Below are 25,270 nucleotides of genomic sequence, written 5' to 3'. Positions count from 1 at the left end.
TGTTCCACATATCCTACGAAGGGGCAGGCATAGCTGGGGCCCATGCGGGTGCCCATGGCTACTCCTTTCGTTTGGAGGAAGTGGGAGGATTGGAAAGAGAAGTTGTTCAGGGTGAGGACCAGTTCAGTCAGTCGAAGGAGGGTGTCTGTGGAAGGGTACTGGTCGGTACGGCGGGAAAGAAAGAAGCGGAGGGCTTTGAGTCCTTCGTGATGGGGGAATGGAGGTGTACAGGGACTGGATGACCATGGTGAAAATAAGGCGTTGGGGACCGGGGAAGCGAAAATTACAGGGACTGCATGTCCACACAAAGGCATGTACCCATCTAAAAGACTGGACCAGGCTGTATCTCAGGACTGATCAATTACTCCCTTTGACCTACATGCTCACAGCATCCATTCCTTGTTATGCCATGCTTGTTACCGCATTGGTGCTTTAGCAAAAGCCAAAGGCTAACAGTCCTGCTGTATTTAAATGCTCCTTTGTGCAGACACATGGACAAAGTGCTCATCAGTCCTGATATGTATGGGTGGAGTGGGGGACATCTTAGTGAAGGAGATGTCAATTGTACAGAATGAACGAGCTCTCTGCGTGGCAAAGATACATATTCATTCAACCAAACGGCCCTGGTCAAAGACTGGGTGGCAGGCATGGCCATTTGGTGACATTCTTGATGACATGTGGTAGTCCCTCAGCCAGAGCAGGCCTTTACCAAGTTGCTGCACATGCTGAATGGTCATGACTGGCAATAAACATACACTCCACATCAGTCAGAATGTTGCCTAATGGTGTTATGAATCATGGTCATAGTGGATGGTCCTTGTCCCTCAATTACCAGTTTTGTAAAACAGATGGACACTCAAATGCACCACGTACGTGAGAGTGCTTCATGATGTAGACATTGTCACAGTTGCAAGGATGGCAGACATGCAATGTAGGGAAGTGTTATTGGTGATTACAGATTAATCAAATGTAACCCCTTCCTGTTGATAAGTTGCAGTGTTGTGAAATGGCTGTCTCAGAGATATGTGTATGCTGTCGATGGCATCCTGCAACTTGTAGCCCAGCTTCATTGCAGATTGGATTCCTCTACTTGGACAACTCTTAGGGAGCCATCCTGTACAGGTCAGATACTGTGTGCTGTGTCATCCTAACATTCAGTGGTCTGCACAATTAGAATGTGCTAAATGCTGAGGAACAGTCTTCTGAGGAGGAGGAGGACAAGGACAGTGGGAGGAGGAAGGTGCCATTGACCATGGCAAAGTTCAGCTGCATGTAACAAAAACAACAAAACTTCATGGACATCTTCTTCCAATAGGTGAGAGCTTAGTGTAGCAGACCATTATGGACTATAAAATATTCATTGGTCAAGAAGCCAAAATTTGGTTTGGACTGTCAGGGTGAACTTCAGCCTCTACTGGTTTTGTGTATATTCATTTTTTCTGTCTATAAATAAAAGTTCACACTTGTAGTTGTCTGATTGTCCAGTGGTAGAACATCGCATACAGACAAAAAATGAGAAACAGAGGATTAACAATGGGCAGTGGGATAGGGTGGTGCTGACCTAAAGAGGGTGTTCAGACTGGATGTAGCTGTGGACAGATAAAGTGTGGTGTGGTGTTTAAACAGCAACAAAGATGAAGAGAATGGGGTTGTATGTATAAGGCAGTGACAGCCACACTGGCTAGATGTCTTGGGCAAAGTGCCTTTGTGGCTGACGTGCCACGAGGTTTCCAGGGTAGAAACATTAAATTGTTAATGCTTATCTATTACACTTCAGTCAGGAGTTGTTCTGTGATCAGCACGTCAGAAGTTAGGGTGAGTATCAGACTGGATAGACACCATACGGACGGGGAAAGTAATTAATGTGGAAAGTTTTGTAAGATATAACAAGAAAACTTGCAGAAATGCCTTAAAAAAACTCAGTACAACTTGGACTTTGCCAAAACAAGTAAGATTCAGCCCATCATCTTTTTCTATTAACATCTCTTCCATTGGAAATTGCATGTGGATCACATGCTCCCCACAGCTTATCAGCGTGTTGGCATTCACCATGTCAGTTTACAGACAATGTGACCATTTATAAAATGGTAGCCTATACCCCTGAAACTACGCCACTGCATAATTATAATGTTTTCAAGAATGAAAACATTTCTTTACAAAAAAAAAAGACACGTTGAACTGAGGTTTCCTTAAAGACAGATTACACTTGCCAGTTCCTCAGCAATTTTGCACTACCAATCAGGTATAATGCATTAGGGATAGGAAAATATTTGTTGTACAATTGTTATTAGTAGGCAGAAAATGTACTCCATGGGCTATATTAGCTAAGCCAAGTTGTTTAACTAATTTGGCAACAGCAGCAAAACAATTTGGGAGCATTATGAAGTCTGTTTTCATTCAGTGGGGCTGGGTTCTTCAAAGATTCTAAAACAATTTGGAGGGGGGGTTTAGGGAACAAACAGGACTGTAATCTCTTCCTTCCACAACAATTGTTTCTTTTTAACTCTCAACACTAGTAAACCTAATGCCATTTTTTAAAATATAAGTTTAGATGGGAGTTCTTTCGGAATGAGCAACACTGTTGATTGCGTAAACATATTTTTTCAATTTCTCATGCTTACCACTCCCAACAGTTAGGAAGGGTTTGGCAAAAAAAAAGGGTGTTCATAAAATGTAATTTAAAAGTGATTAACTTGAAGACTTCCCAGCAAGTTTTGCACTCAGCAAACCAATCAATCACATTCCCTAGAATTTCCATAAGGTTATTTTAGTATTGTACACTTAAGTGCCAAAGATAACACGCTGTTTAATACTGCAGAATGATCCCCGATTCTTAATTATCAACGATAATGAAGAACAGGCAAATAAAAATGGTCATTATATCAGGATTAGTGGGTTACTGGAGCTGCCAACTCATGTCAATTTGCACAGCTAACGACAACCCCACAGTAACATGCCAATTTCACCAAGACTAAAGAAGGATTCTATTTTTTATAAACTGCACAATAGGAGCCAAATGTTCTTGAACTTCAATAAACCCAATACAGAAATAGCTTGCACCTTGCACCTTGTCGTATATTGTAAGATCTGAACATGCTGTTATACTGCCAACCCGGCTGCCTGCTCTGTCTGTAAGGTGTAAATAAAGTTAGTTTAATAATGGCTGCCTGCTGAGAGTCCATGTTAGTTCTTTCTCAATGTAATACACAACAGAATGGTAGCAACAAGGATAGAATTTTTTTACATTCCATTTTGGAAACTACAGATGGAATAACATTGTAACACATTTTTGGAACTTCTAAAGTTGATTTTGAGGAAGTTTGAAGATTGTTCCATGTGCATATCATGTTCAGGTACACAATGAGTCTGTATGCATAACTGATAAAAATCGTATTTCATGAATGCATATTTGGGAACAATGGGAAATTCAACCATAACCAAAAGAACACAAATAATTTGAAACAAATGACATTTGGCTGAAAGCGAATGAAACAGGAGCTGATGATAAAAGGAATGCTTTCTTTACTATGCAAAGGCTGAATGATTTTGTGGTGGTGCGAAACCCCATTACTAGGGAAGATTCTGAAATTAAATGAGATTTGTGGCTCAGTGGTTAGCACTGCTGCCTCACTGCACCAGGGACTCAAGTTCGATTACAGCCTCAGGCAATTGACTGTGTGGAGTTTGCGCATTTTCCCAGTGTCTGCATGGGTTTCCACCTGGTGCTCTGGTTTCCTCCCACAGTCCAAAGGTGTGCAGGTTAGATGAAGTAGCCAGTCTAAATTGCCCATAGTGTTCCAGGGTGTGTAGGTTAGGTATATTAGTCAGGAGAAATGTAGAGTAATCGGTAGGAGAACAGGTTTGAATGTCAGGGGTGTGGACTCGTTGGGCTAAATGGCCTGTTTTCACACAGTAGGGACGCTATGATATGATTCTGGACTCACACTGGCTTTCCTCTTATGACATGGAGAGCTGCATTCCATGAAAGGAAGAAGTTGCCAACAAAGACTATTATAGGTGATGTTACTGATTGGAGAATGCTTGCCACTTTGAATATGCAGCAAATTTAGAAATTGACCTTAGAGATAGATTTGTTGCAGAGGAGTCCTGTGCTGAGAGAACAGCCTAAAAAAGGAAGACAGAGTCGCATTATTGCAAAGGAGACCTATTCCTAAGTTTGCACGACATCCACTAAATTTTAACGAGGTCCAGTCTATGTTCACAGTGTCAGTTGGAAATTTGGATACTACTGCATGAAAGCCACTAAGTATTTAAAACTTCCACATTCACAGACAAAATGTCATGCCTATGGGAAAGTCAATTATATCTGGACGGCATTCAGGAGTTGAGGAAACAGTAATGCTCCCATTTGTACTAATTCTCCAGTCTCAGCCATGAAAGCTGGTTCAGGAGCCTGAAAATTCTCAAATAGAAGTTGATGTTAACCAAGCAGAAAGATCAAGAGTTATAGTCAGAGTGAAAGAAAAATAATACATCGAAGATGAAGTAAAAAGAACAAACACATCACCCAAAACAGAAGTAAAAGTCAGAGATTCACACCTTACTTTCACTGTAAATCCAGCTATAACAGTGTCTGTTACCTCAAAAGGAGAGTATTGGAATTCTTCAAGTCATATTTCCTTTTGTAAAGCTAGTGTAAAACTGAAGAATTGTTCTAAAAACTATTCCAAAATTAGTTTTAGAGGAGAATATAGTGATACTTGTAATTACTTGGCATGGATATAGTGGTTGTGAGAGGGACTAAGTCTTGCTGGTGGGAACAAATTGGTTACAGAAAATATAGTTGTTTACAGCAGGAATCAGAAACATTAAATCTGACATCAAGGAAGGGTTAAAAGAGCACAAAGTGGTCTTTAAGAAAGGAGAACCCAATGATAAAATTAGCATCACAAGACCAAAGTCAAGATAAAGGACAATGATCAGCCAGTGTGCCAGGCTAGGCCAGTGCCTTATGCACAGTTGGAAGCAAAAACTAAAAAGAGCTGGCTTGATTAGAAATAACATGGTTATCAACAAGAAAACTGTGGGAATGAGTACATGTTGTTCTTTTTATTTATTTTTAAGTGGAAGGGAAACAGTACTTTGTTTTTGTTGATTGCAAGAGCAAATAAATAAATATGGAGTCCATGGCCAACTATACATGCCAAATCTATTGAGGCTTTGAGAAACTGGTGTCTGAACATGGTCTATATTTCCTTCAGAAGATTAAGAATGGAGTCAAATAAGGCTCTGGTATTACCATAGCACTCAGCATTGAATGGTGCTTCAGAAAAGAGTGTACAAATTATTTAAAAGGTCTTTGCAGGAGTATTTGCTAAATGATAGGTTAGTCAATAATTTCCATCTTGCTCTTTGACACAGGTCAATCTACTGTTCTACAGAATAACCCCAGAGTCTATAACAGGTCACTCTGTGATTTAGTGTTTAAACCCGCTCCTTGGACTTGATTAAGTTTGATATTGATAGCGAAGTAAGAAAAAGCAAGACAGTGAAAATGGGTTAGGATACACTATGCATTAATCTTAAACAGTTAAGTACCAGTTATGGTGAAAAACTGAGGCGATAAGGAAAAGCACATGATTGGAATTGTTGGAAATAAAAGATTTATTCACATATTGAATGAAAACTTGAAATGCCATTTGCATCACCCAGATCATTTGCTTGAAAGAGGAAACTTCTTGTCGTTCAAATTTGGTTTTTGATTAAGATAAATCAATTGATGTCACAGACCCAACATTAAGTGGACAAAATGAAAAAGGCCAGAAACATTAATTGGAAGTACATAGAAAGAAAGAGAGAAGAGGGCGGCACGGTAGCTCAGTGGTTAGCACTGCTGCCTCACAGTGTCAGGAACCCAGTTTCGATTCCAATCTCGGGCAACTGTGTGGAGTTTGCATATTCTCCCCATGTCAGTGTGGGTTTCCTCTGGTGTTTTGGTATTCTCCCACAGTCCAAAGATGTGCGGGTTAAGTGAATTGATTATGTTAAATTGCCCATAGTGTTCAGGGATGTGTAAGTTATGTGCATTAGTTACAGGAAATGTAGAGTAATAGGGTACAGGAACGGGTCTGGGTGGGATACTCTTCGGAGGAACAGTGTGGACTTGGGCCTAATGGCCTGTTTCCACACTCTAGGGATTCTATGATTAAGTCGTCCTTCTCATTACTCTTCATCAAATGATGATATGTTTGTTAAAATACATAAGATTAATAGGTAAATTTCTCCAGAAATATTGATCTGTGTGTTCTGGTTGTGATTCCAGCAGAAACAAATAAGCCACCAATCTGTTAAATTTTCAAGTATTGCTGATGTTGGTTTAGTGATCATGTATTCTGGAAACTTAATCATTTTATATTTTAAAGTTCTTATTTGAAATGGTGAGGAAGCATAGTATATTGCAAGTTCAAAACATTTTGTTATATATTCTCTTGGCTACATCCTCTGTTGGCCAGGTGTAGATTTGTTCAATAATCTACAAGAGTCAACAGGCAAATCCTTTCTCATGGGTACATACCGTCTCATACTATGCTGCATTCATAGTAATTCTATTAAGAATGGGACTAAATGAACAGTTCTTTCAGGGAGCAAATATCTTTCTTCAGTGTTCTCAGGTTGCACGATGACAGTTTCTTAGTTGAGAGCTCTGCAACATCAGTTACAGCTCCTGATAATTGCTCCTATTCCACAATTTAGGCTGGAGCTAATTTCTCCATTAGCCAGCACCCACAGTTTTAAATTTTCAAAACAACTGTTCATGCAGAAAAATTGAGTATTTTTAAACTATTTCATATTCATCCAAAAACAACACCTTGAATTCATTTAATTTAATTCACTAATACTTAGCAGCAGTGTGTATTATGTACAAGATGCACAGAAGTTCACCAAAGGTTCTTAGACACACCTTTCACACCTTCCATCTCGAAAGAATCATAGAATCTCTACAGTGTGGAAACAGGCCCTTCAGCCCAACAAGTCCACACTGACCCTCTGAAGAGTAACCCACCCAGACCCATTCCTCCCTACCCTATATTTACCCCTGACTAATGCACCTAAACCTACACATCCCTGAGCATTATGAGCAACTTAAGCATAGCCAATCCACCTAACCTGCATATCTTTGGGAGGAAACTGGAGCACCCGGAGGAAACCCACGCAGACATGGGGAGAATGTACAAACTCCACACAGACAGTCGCCTGCAATCGAACCCAAGTCGCTAGCGCTGTGAGGCAGCAGTGCTAGCTATCGTGTCACCTTTGGCATAGTGACATGGGTAGCAGATACATGGGAACACCGCTACCTGCAAGGTATCCTCCAAGCCACTTATCATCCTGACTTGGAAATATATTGCCATTCCTTCAGTTCGCTGAGTCAAAATCCTGAAATTATCTCTCCAACTACAATGAGGGTCTACCAACAGTACAGACTGCAGGAGTTCAAGAGGCAGCGCACCATTACTTTCAAGGGTAATAAATGCAGGCCAGCCAGCAACACTCACATCCACAGAATCACAGAGTCATACAACACGGAAACAGACCCTTTGGTCCAATTCATCCACACCGACCAGACATCCCAATCCGACCTATTCCCATTTGCCAGCATTTGGCCCATATCCCTCTAAACTCTTTCTATTCAAATACCCACCCAGATACCTTTTAAACATTGTAATTGTATTTGCCTCCACCACTTCCTCTGGAAGCTCATTCCATTCGCACACCCACCGCTGTGTGAAAAAGTTATCCCTCAGGCCCTTTTTAAATCTTTCCCCTCTCACATTAATCGTATGCTCTCTAGTTTTGAACTCCCCATCCTAGGAACACCACTCATTCTCCTCTCTTGCCTCCCTTTCTATCCTTCCTGTAGGATCAGTATTCCAGAATCTTGGCTATTTATCCGATCCATGCTCCTCATGATTATATAAACCTCTCAAAGGTCACCCCTCAGCCTCTATGCTCCAGGGAAAAAAGCCCCAGTCTGTTCAGGCTCTTCCTATAATTCAAGCCCTCCAGTCCTGGCAACATCCTTGTAAACATTTTCGGCACCTCTCAAAGTTTAACATCTTTCATATAAAAGGGCAATCAGAACTCTGCATGATACTCTAAAAGGGGCCTCACCAATGTCCTGTATAGCTGCAACAAGACATCCCATCAATGCACAGACCACTGAATGCAAGCGTGCCAAATGCTTTCTTCTCCACCCTGTCCACCTGCGATTCCACTTTCAAGGAACTATGCACCTGTACCCATAGGTCTCTTTGTTTGGCAACACTACCCAGGGTCCTACCATTAAATGTATAAGTCCTGCCCTCACATTTATCTAAATTAAATTCCATCTGCCACTCCTCAGCCTATCTGATCAAGGTCCTGTTTTACTCTGAGATAATCTTGACTGTCCGCTGCACCACTATTTTGTTGTCATCTGTAAACTTACCATTCATACTACCTGTATTTAAATCCAAATCATTTATATAAATGACAAAAAGCAGTGCCCCAAGCACCAATGCTTTGGCACAGTGCTGGGCACAGGCCTCCAGTCCAAAAAGCATCCTTGACCACCATCCTCTGCCTCCTGCCTTCAAGTCAATTTTATGTCCAATTGGCTGGCTCCCTCACAACCATTGTGATCTAATTGTACTAATCAGTCAAACACCTTGCTGAAAACCATTTTACAACATCTACTGTTCTGCCTTCAACAACCTTCTTTGTCACCTCTTCAAAAAAACTCAATTAAGTCAGTGGGACACAATTTCCCATGCACAATTCCATGTTGACTATCCCTAATCAGTCTTACCTTTCCAAATGCATATAAAACCTGTGCCTCAGAATCCCTGCAACAACTCACTCACCGCTATTGTCAGGCTCACCTTACATCAGTCAGGTTTCCTGGTTTTTCCTTACAGCCTTTCTTAAATAATGGCACCACATTAGCTGACTTCCAATCTTCTGACACCTCACCTATGGCTGTCAATGATACAAATATCTCAGCAAGTGGTCCAACCATCTGTCCCCTAGCTTTCCACAAAGTTCTGGGAAATACTAGTTCAAGTCCTGGGGATTTATCTACTTTTATGCATTTTAAGACCTCCAGAACCTCCTCTTCTGTAATGTGAACTCTTTCGAGATATTACTACTTATTTCTCCAAGTTCCCTATCTTCCATGTCCTTCTGTAAATACTGACACAAAATAAACTGTTTAGTATCTCATTATTCCCGAGTTTCCAAACACAGCCATGTTGATCCTTAAGAGGACGTATTCTCTCCCCTATTTAGTCTTTTGCCATTCATGTACGTATAGAATCTCTTTGGATTCTCCTTAACTTTATTTGCCAAAGCTTTCTCATGTCCCCTTTTTGCCCTCTTGATTTTCCTCTTAAGTATACTCATGCTGCCCTTCTACCCCTGCAGGGATTCACTTGATCCCAGAAGTCTCTACCTGTCAATATTCCACCAGGACATCTATGCAGATAATCTTTAAAAAGTGAATTTTCTTTTATATGAGAAAGTACCTTTGCAGTCCAACCCTTGGAGTTCCTCACACTCTTGTACAACAGAAACCTCAAATGGTCTTTTAATACAATGAATAACTGGCATAGAACTGTTGCACCAGCAGCACATATAGATTCACAAGATCTGTACTACCCTCTGCTGGTCAAGCAGTATTTTTTGTCATAATCTATCAACCATGATCAAGTATATTTGCAAATAGTAAATTTTGATTAACTAAAAATAAATCTGAATATTGCTTAATTAGCATTAAAGTGTATTAATACCATCTTTGATAAGAATTTGATTTCACATGTTGAATACAAAAGCATACAAGAGGGTAATATACTGGGGTAGGGGCACTACTACGATGGAGATGCACCTATTTTCTAATCGATCGACTCAGAAATGTTATTACATAGCTCCAGAACAGGTGGTACTTGAACCCAGCCTCCTGGCTTGGAGGTAGTAACATTATCACTGCGTCACAAAACGGTCTGATGGAAATGTAACAGTGCACACTGCATGTGATACAGGTGGGAATCAATTAAAGCAGGGAGAAACTCCAGGATTTCACATTGACAGGTGGTTACAAATCTTTCATGAACAAGGCCTTAACAGCATCAAGCCTTGGTGTTAATTAGAAGTGAGTACAGCAAAGTGGTATTCTCACAGTTGCATAAACTTTGCTAAACTATGTTGTAAAGAACATATCTTTTTAGTATACTGTATTTTTGATTATAGTCTGAAATGGGAAAAATGTTTTTAAACCCAAGAATACTGAAGGAATGCTGCACATTTTAAAGCAAGTAACCTGACACTCATCATTGTCATGACGCACTGGCATAGCGTGCCGGAAATCTTCTGCCAACAACTATGTGATTGATTCCCAGGTAGCTGGACAGCTTGCTGACGTGAATATTTTGTCAGAAACAATCCAATCTCTGAAGAAGCTGTGTTTTTCTCTGCTGTTAAAAGCATCTCTAGCCTGAAGATAGCCAGTTTATTTCCCTTTCCAGCTTCTGTTAGCTGTGACTTTTAACTGATTAGTCATGGACCTTTTAAGAGTGTGAACCAGTCACCCTGTGACTCCTGCAAACAAGTGAACATATCTGGAGAGGGAGACCTAGAAGCAGCATTCCAATTAGCAAAAGGCTTATTTCAGCAATCCCTGTGGACAGTGACCATTTTTTGTGTCTGTTCTTATAAGAAATAGAAATGGAGTTTTAGAAGTTGGTTAGAGTTTCAACTAGAAGACTTACAAGTTAATGGTGCATAATTGTTTATCTGGAATTAGAATCCTTTTTTTTACATTCATTTATGTGATGTGGGTGTCACTGGCTGGGCCAACATTTCTATTGCCAATCCCTAGTTGGCCTTCAGAAGGTATTGGTGAGCTGCCTTTTTGAACTGCTACCATCCATGTGCTGTTGGTAAACCATCAGGGAGGGAATTCCAGGATTTTGACCCAGCAATAGTGAAGGAACAGCAATATATTTCCAAGTCAGGAAGGTGAGTGGCTTGGAGGGAACTTACAGGTGGTTGTGTTCCCATGCATCTGCTGACCTTGTCCTTCTAGATGGAATGGGTTGTTGGTTTGGAAGGTGCAGTCTAAGGATCTTTGGTGAATTTCTGCAGTGCATCTTTTAGGTAGTACACAATGCTGCTACTGAATGTCAGTGGTGCAGTGACTGAATATTTGTGGATATGGTTTCATTCAAGCAGGCTGTGTTCTGGATGGTGTCAAGCTTCATGAGTGTTGCTGGATCTGCACTTGTCCAGATAAGTGATGAATATACCACCATATTTCTGACTTATGCCTTACAGGTAATGGTCAGGCTTTGGACAGTCAGGAGGAAAGTTACTCACTGCAATATTCCTAGCCTCTTGATGTGCTCTTGTAACCACTGTGTTTATATGGCAACTCCAGTTCAGTTTCTGCTCAATGGTAGCCCCAGAACATTGATAGTAGGAGATCCAGTGATTGTAATGCCAAGGGGGGTGATTAAGTTGTGTCTTATTGGAGATGGCCATAGCCTGGTATTTGTGTAGCATGAATGTTGCCTGCCCCTGTTCAGCCTAAGCCTGGATATTACCCCAGGTTTTGTTGCATTTGGATATGGGCTGTTTTAGTATCAGAGGAGTTACAAATGATGTTGATCATCGTGAAATCATTAGTGAACATCTCCACTTATGTCCGAGTGGCAATAATGTGCAAACAAAACAAAAGGAGAGAGAGACACTAAGTAAATTGTGACTCTCTCTGACTGATTTTTTTGAAAGGCCTATTTATAACATGAGATTATTCATGAAACTAGGTGGCAGGTGCCAAGAATTTGACTCCCACAAAGGCATACCCACATTCATTTAAATTTTGTTCCAAAGAAAATACAGTCATTTTATTTAAGAAGCACAACTATTACATAAACATTCTAAAGAATACAGTTTCTCAATACCTAAAAATTTCTGTGCATATTGTCGAAAGCCAGCTCGATTCAACCAATTGGCCACGTCAGAGGGACACCATTCTATCAACGATTGCATGTTCACATCAAGTAGAGCATCCACTCATCTCACCTCACTGAAAGGAAGAAACAAAAACCTGTGATCTTTAACAATCAACGTTAACTCTTTTCCAAAATTTGGCTGCTTAGAGGCAAAAATCTCATTATGGAATAGATTTGCAAATCTGCCACTTTAGATAGTTTCAGCTTCAATAATCCAGCATAGAAGGCAAAGGGACTACTAGATCCATGAATAAAACAAATACATATTTTCAAATAAAAATTAAAATGCATGTGCAATTTAACAATTACTATCATCATAGTGGATTACTTTATAAAAACGCCCTTAAAGAAACAAAAACATAAATTGCTGGAGAAACTCAGCAGGTCTGACAGCATCTCTAGAGAAAACAGACTTAACATTTTAATGCCAAGGGGGGTGATTAAGTTGTCTCTTATTGGAGATGGTGAGTCCCGTAACTCTTCTTCCGAAGCTCACTGGATACAACGTAGAAACAGAAACTGTGGAAATTAGCTCCCCATCAAGCATGTCAAGATCCTAACAACTACCCAACCAACATCATAGAGCTCAACATAGTCTAGATGTTGAACCAGAACACCGTGATATCTACATACTACAATGGACTGAACTTTAATCCACCAGCCATTGGGGAACCTTCAAATGGTAAAACATTAGAATGCATAATAAGCATTATATGGCACATAGAATCAAGCATGCTTCACTTGTTGCTATTTGGTGAATTCAGTATTCAACCTAACCCTCGCAACACATAGCCCTCCACTTCCTCCGCTCCAATCCTAACCTCACCATCAAACCAGCGGACAAGGGAGGGCAGTGGTAGTTTGGCGCACCAACCTGTACATCACTGAAGCCAGACGCCAACTCATGAATACCTCCTCCTCCTGCCCCCTCGACCATGACCTCACCTCCTATCATCAAACTAATCATCTCCGAGACCATCAACAACCTCATCACCTCAGGGGATCTCCCACCAACAGCCTCCAACCTCATAGTTCGGGAACCCTGCACCGCCTGGTTATACCTCTTACCCAAAATTTACAAACCTGACTGCCCTGGTCAACCCATTGTCTCCGCCTGCTCCTGCCCCACCAAAATGTATCTCCACATACCTTGAAACCGCCCTATACCCCTTGGTCCAGAATCTCCCCACATACATTTGAGACACCAGCCATGCTCTCCACCTCCTCCGTGACTTTCAATTCACAGGCCCCCAATGCCTCATCTTCACCATGGACATCCAATCCCTGTACACGTTCATCTGCCATGACGAAGATCTCAAAGTCCTCCGTTTCTTCCTCTCCCGCTGACCCAACCAGTACCCTTCCACCGACACACTCATTCGATTGGCTGAACGTAGTCCTCACCTTCAACAATTTTTCCTTTGAATCCTCCCATTTCCTTCACACCAAAAGGGTAGCCATGGGCACCTGCATGGGCCCCAGTTATGCCTGCCTCTTCATTGGGTACATGGAAATTCCGCAGTTACACCAGCACCATTCTGTATCTTTTCCTCCACTACAAGTACTGTATCGGTGCCAGCTTGTGCTCCCATGGGAAGGTTGAATAGTTCATCAACACATTCCACCCCAACCTCAAGATCATCTGGACCATCTCGAACACCTCCTTCTCCTTCTTGGACTTCTCCATCACCATTTCTGATGACTGACTCAACACAGACATCTACTTCAAAACCACAGACTCCCACAGCTACCTGGACTACACCTCTTCCCACCACCCCTTTCTGTAAAAATAATACCCCTTACTCCCAATTCCTCCACCTCTGCCACATTCGCTCTCAGGAAGATCAATTCCACTCTAGAACATCCCAGATGGTCTCCTACTTCAATGGACCACAATTTCCCCTCCAACGTGGTCAATAATGCCCTCCAGTGCATCTCCTCCACTTCCCACACCTCTGCCCGTTTACCCCACCCCTCCAACCACAACAAGGATAGATCCTCCCTGGTCCTCACCTTCTACCTCACCAATCTCCAGATATAAAGCATGATGCTTTGCCATTTCCGCCACCTACAATCAGACCCCGCCACCAAAGATATATTTCCCTCCCCACCACTTTCAGCTTTCTGCAGCGACCATTCCCTCCACGACTCCCTTAGGTCCACACACCCCACCACCCCACCCTCCACTCTCGACACCTTCCCCTGCCACCACAAAAGATGTAAAACCTGCACCCACACTTGCCCCCTCACATCCATCCAAGGCCCCAAAAGATCCTTCAACATCCGGCTGAGATTTTCCTGCACCTCCAAATACCTCATCTACTGTGTCCATTGGCTCTTGATGTGCTCTCCCCTACATTGGGGAGACAGAATGCCTACTTGCAGAACATTTCAAAGAACATCTCTGGGATACACACACTAAACAAGCCTGCCACCCTGTGGCCGACCACTTCAACTCCCCCTCCCACTCTGCCAAGGACATGCAAGACCTGAGCCACCTCCACCGCCGAATCCAAGCAGCTGATGACTGGAGGAAGAACACCTCATCTTCTGTCTTGGGACCCTCAATGTCGACTTCACTAGTTTCCAAATCTCCCCTCCACCTCATCACAGATGCAACCCTCCAACTTGGCATCATCCTCTTGGCCCGTTCATCTTTTTTCCCATCTATCCACTCCACCCTCCACTTCGACCTATCACCATCACCCCCACCTTCATCTACGTTTCACATTCCTCGTTCCCTCCCCCCAGCCTCACCCCCCCCTCCCATTTATCTCTCAGGCCCCTTGGGCACCCCCACATTCCTGATGAAGAGCTTATGCTCAAAACGTCGACTCTCCAGCTCCTCAGATGCTGCCTGACCGGCTGTGCTTTTCCAACGCCACACTTTTTGATTGAACCTTACATGTCAACTTATGATTATTGACCATCAACTACTTCAAGGGTTGTAACAGTTAATGTTGCCATTAAAAACACACCTTGTTGTCTTGGTTCTTTTCCATGTCTGGTAGCACAAGGCAGAGAAAGCACATGCTTTTGTCTGTTTGCATGACTAGTTTTGCCTGGAACAAGTTGCCAGAGGCTACAGCTTAAGGAACACCATTCTATATCAAGCCTGGTTGACCAGGAGACACACACACTCTTCCACCTGCTGTTTTGATCAGATTTAGAATTTGAAAGTCAACCCATTTGATCCAGTTATGAACACAGACATTAAATCCTGGATCGAGACTCAAACCTGAGGGTTGTGGTTCAGAGGCTGGCCACTTCACCATAAAACCTTCACTAAGCATAATAACAAATCAGATATGCATGTCAGAATTTTATCAAGTGCACTACAACACTGATTTCTTCAAGAATCATATTTTTACAAATTAAGTGGTTCTTTCAGCCAAACACTTTTCCCTTTCCTTAATTCATTCCCAGAAAACCATTGTACGTAGGAGTGATTATAAAAGTGGTGCAGATTTACAAATTAGATTAGTGAAATCCTCTAATTATATCATTTTCTTTTATACTGTTCAGAAAACGGAACCCATGGAAAGAATTAAACAAAGCAGATGTGAAATGGGCAAAAGTGAAAGACCTCAAAAGTGTACAGGTATCAGATCTGAAAAAGAACATTTTCAATGGAACACAAAAAGCATCTCAATAACATTCTCAAAAGAAAAAAAAACCAAAGGGGCTTGATTCAAGACAAAGATGAATTGCTGGAAGAGTGAATTTTACCTTATTGGCACAAAATGAAATTCTATCACCAAGTTTGGAAAACTGATTTATTAATGGGATGGCACCTTTGCACAAAAAAAATAACACTCGAGCTGTGGACTGAACTGAGATCTTATTTGCAGAGTTCAAGAGCATAATAATATTAACACTAAATTATTGTAACTCTAATGTCTCACAAGGCAGAAACTGGGCAGCTGAGAGAACCACTGCCTCTCCACAGCGGGTAAAGGCCTGGTCATCAGGTGTGACTTCCTCTCAGTGTTGCTCTATGTCGTACAGATCTGGCCTATTCCCCAAAAATGCAGCACTACAGTCACTCAAGCCACCTTCTACTTCATTTGGAGGTTGATGAATGGACCAGGTCTGAAGGGACAGCATAAATCCTTGGTACGCAAACACCTCGTGTCACTACATACAGAGATTCCCAGTGTTACAAAGGATACGTTTGGTCTTGTCGCCACAGAACGCTCCAAGTAGTTGGCCCATCCCATATGGCCTGACCGTCATGGAAAAATTTGTGATACAAATATCTTTGACCACAAGTCCATCAGGAAGTGGTCAGCCCAAGACCCTTCAACAAAAACAGATTGTTTATCTTGTCGGGTGGTTTCCTCAGCAGACTGTTAAAGCCATTTGGCAGAATGTCTCCTCACCAGAACTTTCCAACAAGCACGAAGACAGAGCTTGGCTGGTGGTAAGAAGGCAACTACTTGAAAGATCCTTAATAATGCCCAAACTTTGCACCACCGCACGCTGCCCTCAAAGCGGCTGCGAGAGGGTCGAGGCTGTTGCACATCTCCTTCTGGAATGATCCAATGTAAAGAAAGTCTGGAGAGAGATGCAGTGGTTTTTGTTGAGGTTCGTCCCAAACAGTTCCATGACACAGGATTCTGTGCTCTACAGTCTGTTGCCTGGGACGTTGGTGAGGCCACTGTTGGAATATTGCATGCAGTTCTGGTCTCCTTCCTATCGGAAATATGTTGTGAAACTTGAAAGGGTTCAGAAAAGATTTACAAGGATGTTGCCAGGCTTGGAGAATTGGAGCTATAGGGAGAGGCTGGACAGGCTGGGGCTGTTTTCCCTGGAGCATCGGAGGCTGAGGGGCAACTTTACAGACGTTTACAAAATTATGAGGGGCATAGGTAAAGTCTTTTCCCTGGGGTCAGGGAGTCCAGAATTAGAAGGCATAGGTTTAGGGTGAGAGGGGAAAGATATAAAAGAGACCTAAGGGGCAACTTTTTCATACAGAGGGTCGTATGTGTAGGGAATGAGCTGCCAGAGGAAGTGGTGGAGGCAGCTACAATTGCAACATTTAAGAGGCATTTGGATGGGTATATGAATAGGAAGGGTTTGGAGGGATATGGACCGGGTGCTGGCAGGTGGGACTAGTTTGGATTGGGATATCTGTTCGGCATGGACGGGTTGGACCGAAGGGTCTGTTTCCATGCTATACATCTCTATGACGCTATAACTGTGCCTGTAAGACCATCAACCCAGTGAAAGACACCCTGTGGTCTGCCCAAAACTTGCTCATCTTCCTGTGCAAAGTGTCAACCCCCACTCATATTGCAGGCTGGCACATTTCAGGGTCCAGGACTACGTGGGGAAAGATGCACCAAAGCTTGGGGCAGCTGTCACCAAGGCACAGTAGGGAAAGACCACCATACTTTGTGCCAAAGTACAACAAGGGTCCATTCAGTTATTGGATTCTCCCGATGCCTCAGATACATATAAATAGTTCCTAGTACCTTGCGTATCTAGAAAATACTTTTGGATTAGTTGTAACTAATAAAAAAAAATCAAACCCCAATGTTTATTTTCCTCACCATTTGCAAAAACTGTAGAGATTTAAACTGCTTTAGTAACTGTGTACGTACGTGAAGTTTTTTTGTGAATAAAGTATATTCTTGCAAAATAATTTAATTGTAAAATGTTATATCCTGCTAATCCTATTTGTTCCATGTTCTTGCTTTCGACTTGATTTACATTTTATTGTCATGTGTACTGAAGTACAGGAGTACAGTGAAGTGTATGTCACCACACATAATGTCATCTTAAGTAAAAAGGTGAAATCTAAAATACATTGAAGTATGTTAAAGGGTTATCTGTATAGCCTATATTTGTTAGAAGTTTACGAATTTTGTATATTTTTAAAACCATTGCAAAGAAATGCTCATTATGGTGAATGTTTCTATCTTTCAAGAGGTAGCTGTGATGACATCCTCTCGCTGCAACCTTTATTTTGTATTAAGCAGGTCAACAATCTGTGACTGGTAACATTTATGATACAGTCACTTCCAAGTATAGATACATGGCAACATTCAACCCTGGCCAGCAATATGGAAGGGACCTATTGCAAGATACTTAAAAGGACCTCTCAGGAACACTGCCTGTCTCCTCTGAACTCTTGCTCCGAGTGAAAAACGTCAGTAAGTACGTAAAGGAGACAAACAGTAGATTCCATGTTCCAAGTGCTAAATTGTAGCTGTACTGCATGGTGAGTTGGAGTTTTCAGATTCAAGGGAACTTTGACGTAGGACAGAATGGTAATCACCCAGAACAGGAGTCATTGAGCCAGTTTAAAATGGAGTGGCTGTTGGAAGGATGCTCCAAGTCCAGATCAGCAAAGTGGAGCATTGTCAAATGTTATTAAACTTCACAAGGATGACAATCTACTGTTTGAGTTGCATCATGAAGAGTTAGTGAGAAATCCATGGGATCTGTCTTGATGGTATTTGATAGTCACAGTGAGTATTCACAGTATATGTTACCCATGTTTACCACGTTAATTTGAAATGAGTTGTATGTTTATTGCAGATTGTATTACTGCTCTAAATTGTAAGTATTGTTATTTGTTCAAAACTATGAGAACTGCTATCATTCCTCACTAAGTCTCCTAGAGCACACCTTGTCTGCCTCAAAATGTGTCAGTTAGTCATCCCTCACCACATGGCAACAGAACTTTATGATCTCTTCTGGGATCATAAAATGAAACTTTGTACTTGTATGCACATCCTACTGCAATATTTTCAAAATCAAACGTGTAATAGGGTTTAGTTTCTGATGTTGTAGCAGTCTTCCATAAACACATGCAGGTTTACAAATTAGATGAAGATCCAGTTTATAAAGAATCGTGTAGGTTTTGTTGCGCCATGTTAACTTGAAAGTCAAAACCTGGTTAAGAATTTGAATTTTGCTAGTGTTATCTTTGGGGGCGGGTGCAAAACTCTCAAGAAAAATAGGAGACAATTGAGTGGGCGGTGGTGCTGAATTCAGTACAGTCTGGTATGCTTTAAAAGAGCTGAAGTCCACTTAAGGTGGTGAATATTTTAGCATCAGACGGGGAGAAATAGGAGCGGTGACTTGCAACGTCAGACTGGTAGTAGTGAAATAAAGGATAATTTTAAGTGTTACTTCACAACTTAATTTGGAAATCAGAGGCATGAAACCGAATGTACTAATAGTTTGCAACACAGACACACTGTCAAGATTTTTTTTTATATTTTATGTATTGCAAGTTAATAGTTTTCTGTCCACATGCAATTTAGTTGAAGTCCGCTCTTTGTTACAGGGTATCTGGCCAGTAGAGGTGCAATTCCTCACCAAACGTTAGGTGCATTTTAAATCATCTTACGAAGCAATTTAACCTTTTTCAAAAATTAAACGACTTACAGATAAAACTTGCTGCAACCCTTTCCATGCTCCGCTCTTTTTCACTGCCATTTCCAAACCCAGGTGAGAGGAGAAAAAAAGAGAAACCTTTCTCCAGCGTCTTCCACCTGCCGGCCCCGCTTGTTTTCCCTACGCTTACGCTTGGGGCCTCGATGCAGCTCGGGAATTGTAGTCAACTGATTGCAGTAGATTGCCCTGCTCTCCTATCAGGAGCTGCTGACTCGGACTACAACTTCCAAGAGGCTTCGCACGGCACCTGCTGAGGCGCTTTAGCTTGTTAAACGAACGGTGGCAGGGAAAGGGTGGGGTGTGCAAACAGGTAACATTGAGGGAAAAAAATATTTTACGCACCTTTAAAAACAAACCGACTCGAATAACGTGCTTGTTTGACGCATTAAATCAACGCTCGTGAATTTAAACTCCCCCCCCCCTTAGAGAAAAGTAAAATAGTGTTTATTGCTAAAGATCTGAAATAGAGTGTGGGGTATGAGGTTCTGGCAGCATCTGTGGAAACAGAAATAGAGTTAACATTTGGACTCGAATACGAACATGGTTCAGAAGAGAAATCATATTGGACTAGAATTCTATATGTACAGATGCTGCTGGACATGCTGATTTTTTTTCCAGCACATGTTTTATTTCGGTTTGTTCCAAATAAATTCATAATGCAAAAACATATTCCACCTTTTAAATTCCTTTAGTGTCACCTCTGAAACCAACATTTATTGTCCATCCTTAGTCGCCTCCTGTTGATACTGGGGGATGATGTGCTCTTTGTGATGAATGTGTTCTCTGTATGCAATTTGACTGTGCATTCTCGGATTTTGCCCTAAAAATGAAGGAACAGGACTGTATGGCCAATTGAAAATGAGGTACAACTTAAGAGGCAAACTCGAGAGGGAATTCTTTCACCAGCTTCCTTTGCCTCTCTAGCTGATTTAGGAATTCTTGCCATAACAGTCGGATGAATGGTTGGAGTGCATACAGTAGGTGGCACACATCATAGCCAAGATATACCAATAATGTAGAAGATAGATTTTTTTCCTTTATTCATTCACAAAATGACAGCATCACTGGCTCGGCAGCATTTACTGCCCATCTCTAATTGCCCAATGTGCAGCTAAGAGTCAACCACATTGCTGTGGATCTGGAGCCACAGGTTGGCTTGACCAGGTAAGGATGGCAGCTGTCTTCCCTAAACGACATTAGAGAACCAGGTGGGTTTTTCGAACCATCGATTCATGGTCATCATTAGATTCTTAATTCCAGATATTTATCAAATTCAAGTTTCACTATTTGCCATGGTCGGATTCAAACCCAGATCCTGTCAACATTATCTGGTTCTCTGAATTAATTGTCCAGCAATAATACCACGAGGCCAACACCTTCCCTCCTCTATTTAAGCACGAGGGTGCTGTTTTGATCAAATGGGACTAATTTGTGCTTAACATACACTCCAACTGGAGAACCTGATTTGTGCATTGCAGATGGTGGGGAATAATGTGAGCCATTCATTGCAACATACCCAGTCTCTGACCCATTTAAAAATATTTATGTGGCTGGTCTAGTTACGTTTTTGGACAATGATGACCTGCAGGATGGTGGTTCAGTGATAGCTATTCTATTGAATAAAACCATTGAATATCAAAGGGAGACAATTGGGCTCTTTGGAGTTGGGCGTTAGCCAATGCCAGCATTGGTGGGGCACAAAATGATGTCTGTTTTGCCACCAGCATGGCATTCTTACCTGACACAGCAATATCATCCTTCACAACATTAGAAACTAGTATACAGATAACCTGATAGTGAAAGATTCAACAAACATTAACTCTTTGGTTACAATGAGTAGCATGCTTCCATCAGTGCCTTATGCTTCAGGTAGTCCAAGTTACAGTAGACTAAAGTGAGGACTGCAGATGCTGGAAACCAGAGTTACGGTAGAGTCCGAGACATTTATACCCACAGTTCATATGCTATGATACAGTGATGAATCAAGATCATTTCTCTTAAAAGGTATATTAACATGCTACCTGTAAAACCTAATACAACACTCCTCTTTTTCCAAACATAAAGGTTATGTCAAAAAGACATACAGTTGTACATAGACATGTTTCTCAATTTTATAATTATGCAAACAGGTAGAAACAAAGTTTACAAAATTAACAATCCAGAGTTCAATATAATGCTTTGAATTTATGCTGATCTGGTGATCGTATATCCATGTGGAGATGTACATGTTCTCTGTTTTACCTGCTTGACAACTTGGTTGCCATTTTGCTGTTTACTGTCACTCAATATCACTGCACAGACATCATCATCAGAATATTCTTCCTCATTCTCATCATACATTATTTGAGTGTTATACATTGGTCTGAGCTGGCATATGGTCCTTCTCAAACTAACACCATGATCAGTAATGACATCAAATCATCTGGGCTGGCTGCATGATTGAAACCATTGCTACATTCAAGTATTTGTATTTCTAACTCATTCTCTGTATAGTGTGCAACTGTGATATTTCTCTACCTGTTCACTCATCATGTACCTCTTTCATTCTCCTCTATCTTCGAAGAAAAATATTGTATCATGGAATGGTTAGACAATTGGGTACTTGGCAAAGTTGCATGGTACTTGCCTTCCAAGCGTATGTTGTACTGCTTGGCAATGGCTTTGCCATTGATGTTGCATGAAAATGCACCAATGTGAAAATCTTGTTTTCTTGTTTGTTAGATGATCATTGATTTGGCAGGAAGTTCCACACACACTGCTGGACCATTTGAACATGGGGTGATGTGATATGGTCATTCCCCACTTAGTACGCGTCTTTAAATGGTTTGCCAGTGAACTGCAAACTGTCATCAGATGCTATCTACTCTGGGACACCGAATAAATAATAGTGGTGGTTATTGTGTCAGCATTAGTTACATTGACTGTGTTGCCAAGTCACCATAGAATGGGAAATTTACAGAAGTAATCTGTCACAAGGATGTAGCCTTTCCTATGCACTGTGAATATGTCTGTAGTTTACAGACCTGTGGTAGTTCCCGCACTCCTATATGGCTGAGACGTGGACTCTCTACAGCAGACACCTAAAGGCACTGGAACAGTACCACCAATGTTGCCTGCGCAAGATCTTGTAAATCTGATGGAAAGAACCAGCATCCTCAATCAGGCCAACACCCCAACATCGAGGCACTGACCATCCTTGATTGGTTATGATGGGCTGGGCACATCATCCGCATGATCAACAAGAGACGAGCAGGTGCTCTCCTCCCAGCTTTGAAATGACAGGCGAGCCTCAGGTGGACAAAGAAAGCACTCCAGTGTTACCCTCAAGACTTCACTGATGAAGTGCAGCACTCCCACAGACACCTGGGAAACATTGGTCCAAGAATGTCCATAGTAGAGGTGCATGTGGGAACGTATCCAGCACCTGGACACCTGCCATCAGGAAAAAAAGGAAGCCAGGTGAACACAGTGAAAGGAGCGCACTGTCACCACAATGCTCCACTCACCACCTGCCCCAAGTGCTGCATCCGTCTATACAGCCACCTATGGACTCATCCTGAATGGAAAAAGAGACATCCTCATCTACGAGGGACCGCCAAAGATGATGAATGCATCAGAACTGATAATTAACATTAAAGGATACATTCTCTATGGCAATGTTCCAACTAGCATGTATTTGCCAACCAGTCTGAACTCTCCTCTCTAGCAGTAACATGTTGATTTCAACTTGAATTTGCATTCTTGCAAAATGTCCTGATAAATGCAAGAGGAAAAAACTTTTGACTACTTTTTTTCTAGCAGTACTCAAATTCTGTATTACCAAAAAACTATTTGAAAATCATAATATTTGTCTAACAGAATCATTTAGGACAGATTATTTTAACAAGATATACAAGTGTAAAACTAGGTTAAATGTTTGTAGGTTTTCTCTTCCGATAGAATAGTGAACTGCCTGCTCATTGGTGATGAGCAATTTACCAGATCACTTCAAGCTAGAACTAGATCTGTTTTTGGGGCACAGATAATCTCAACATTAATTAGAAAAAGAATGGGTTCATGAACTAGTTTTGACCATGTAAAGGTGGGTCTGGAGAGAAATATTCCAATTCTTCCCCGTTCAATTAGCCATGGTCTACTTTTGAAAAACTGTTTTTGGGTCTGAAAAGAATTTTTTTTCTACTTCTCTCATGAAATCATATGGTTCCAGTGGGGTTGAGGTGCAGATGTGTGGCGCTGCGTTAAACATCATACTTAGACGGACCTCATTTTTTATTGTCCGTCAATTCTAATTTTTGCAAAAAAAGTCTGGTTCAGGTGTTCGTGGAAATTAATTACATTATCAGGATTTTGCTGTCCCTCTTACTCAACTGCATCATAGAATTTTTACAGCATGGAAAGACGTCTTTTGGCCCATCAAATCCAAGCCAGTCACCAAGCATCTATCTTATTTTAATCCAATTTTACAACACTTGGCCCATAACCTTACATGCTATAATATTTCAAGTGGTCAGATCATATTTTCAATCAGTTCCAGATACCTACCAATCACTGGTTTTAAAAAAGACATTTTTCCAGTCTCCCAACATCCTGCTACTTAGACTAAATCTGTGTCCCTGATTATTCATCCCTCTAAGTGTCTCCCCATCAATACCTCTCAAAACTTTATAGATTTCAATCAGGTCTTCCCTCATCCTTCTCTGCTCTAAAGAAAACTCTAGCCTATCTGGCCTCTCATCATAACTGAAACACTCCAACCCAGGCAACAGTCTGGTGATCTCCTCTGCATCCCCCCAATAATTTGAATTCTAGAATTGCACAAAGCACTCCAACAGTAGGCCTAATATTATATGCAGTTCCATCATAAGGTATTGAGTACAGAGCACAGAAGTTGACTAATTAAGGCAAGTATCCCACATGCCTTCTTAACCACCTTATCTACTTGTCTACAAATCAGAAAAAGGCTATTTGGCCCATCAAGGTTGTGCCAGTCAAAAACAAACATTTTCCAGCACAAGGTTCATAGCCTCATATGCCTTGGCATCACAAGTGTGCAATTAAAATACTTAAATGTGAAGTGTTTCTGCCTCTACCACGAACAGGTGATAAGTTCCAGTCACTTACCCTTGCCCCCCAGCTTTAAAAAACATTTCCTCTTATCCCCTCTAAACCTCCTACCCCCAACCTTAAATCTATCCCTTACCAAGGGGAAAACTTCTTATCTATCCAGCCCACTCTCCCTCAATGTTAAACAGCTCAATCACAACACCCCTCAATGTCCTCCGCTCCAAGGAAAACTATACATCTGAATTCTTAACTAAATGTTACCCAGATAACATGCAGATCAATCTCCTTTGCACCCTCAGAACAAAGAAAATTACAGCACAGGAACAGGTCCTTTGCCCTTCCACACCTGCATCAATCCAGATCCTCTTTCTAAACCTGTTGACTATTTTCCAAGGATCTGCATGCCTCTGCTCCCTGCCCATTCATGTCTCTGTCTTGATACATCCTAAATGACACTATCGTGCCTACCTCCACCATTTCTACTGGCAATGCATTCCAGGCACCCACCACCCTCTACATAAAGAACCTTCCATGCATATTTCCCTTAAACTTATCGCTTCTCACCTAGACTTTGTGACCTCTAGTAATCAAGTCCCCCACTCTGTGAAAAAGCTTCTTGCTGTCCATTGTCTATACCTTTCATGATTTTGTAGACCCCCATCAGGTCCCCTCTCAACCTCAGTCTTCCTAATGAAAATAATCCTAATCTACTCAACCTCTCTTCATAGCTAGCACCCTTCATCCCAGGAAACATCCTGGTGAACCTCCTCTGCATCCTCTCCAAAGCA

The 25,270-nt window shown here is 41.6% G+C and overlaps 1 protein-coding gene across 1 annotated transcript in view; it reads right to left on the bottom strand.

The window, feature by feature from the left end:
• amot (angiomotin) overlaps nt 1–19,632 on the bottom strand; it is a 129,033-nt gene extending 109,401 nt beyond the window's left edge. Inside the window, exons 1-2 of the mRNA XM_043704943.1 lie at nt 19,410–19,632; nt 11,958–12,082 (exon numbers count right to left, since the gene is read on the bottom strand). Coding sequence (XP_043560878.1) covers nt 11,958–12,045 — 88 coding nt within the window. The 5' untranslated portion in view covers nt 12,046–12,082; nt 19,410–19,632. The remainder of the gene's footprint in view (nt 1–11,957; nt 12,083–19,409) is intronic.
• Nucleotides 19,633–25,270: the final 5,638 nt, after the last annotated feature.

Source organism: Chiloscyllium plagiosum, chromosome 15, assembly GCF_004010195.1.
Source record: "Chiloscyllium plagiosum isolate BGI_BamShark_2017 chromosome 15, ASM401019v2, whole genome shotgun sequence".
NCBI classification, from domain to species: Eukaryota; Metazoa; Chordata; class Chondrichthyes; order Orectolobiformes; family Hemiscylliidae; genus Chiloscyllium; species Chiloscyllium plagiosum.
Note: the sequence above shows the minus strand (reverse complement) of the source record. Positions and strands in the feature narration are given on the sequence as shown.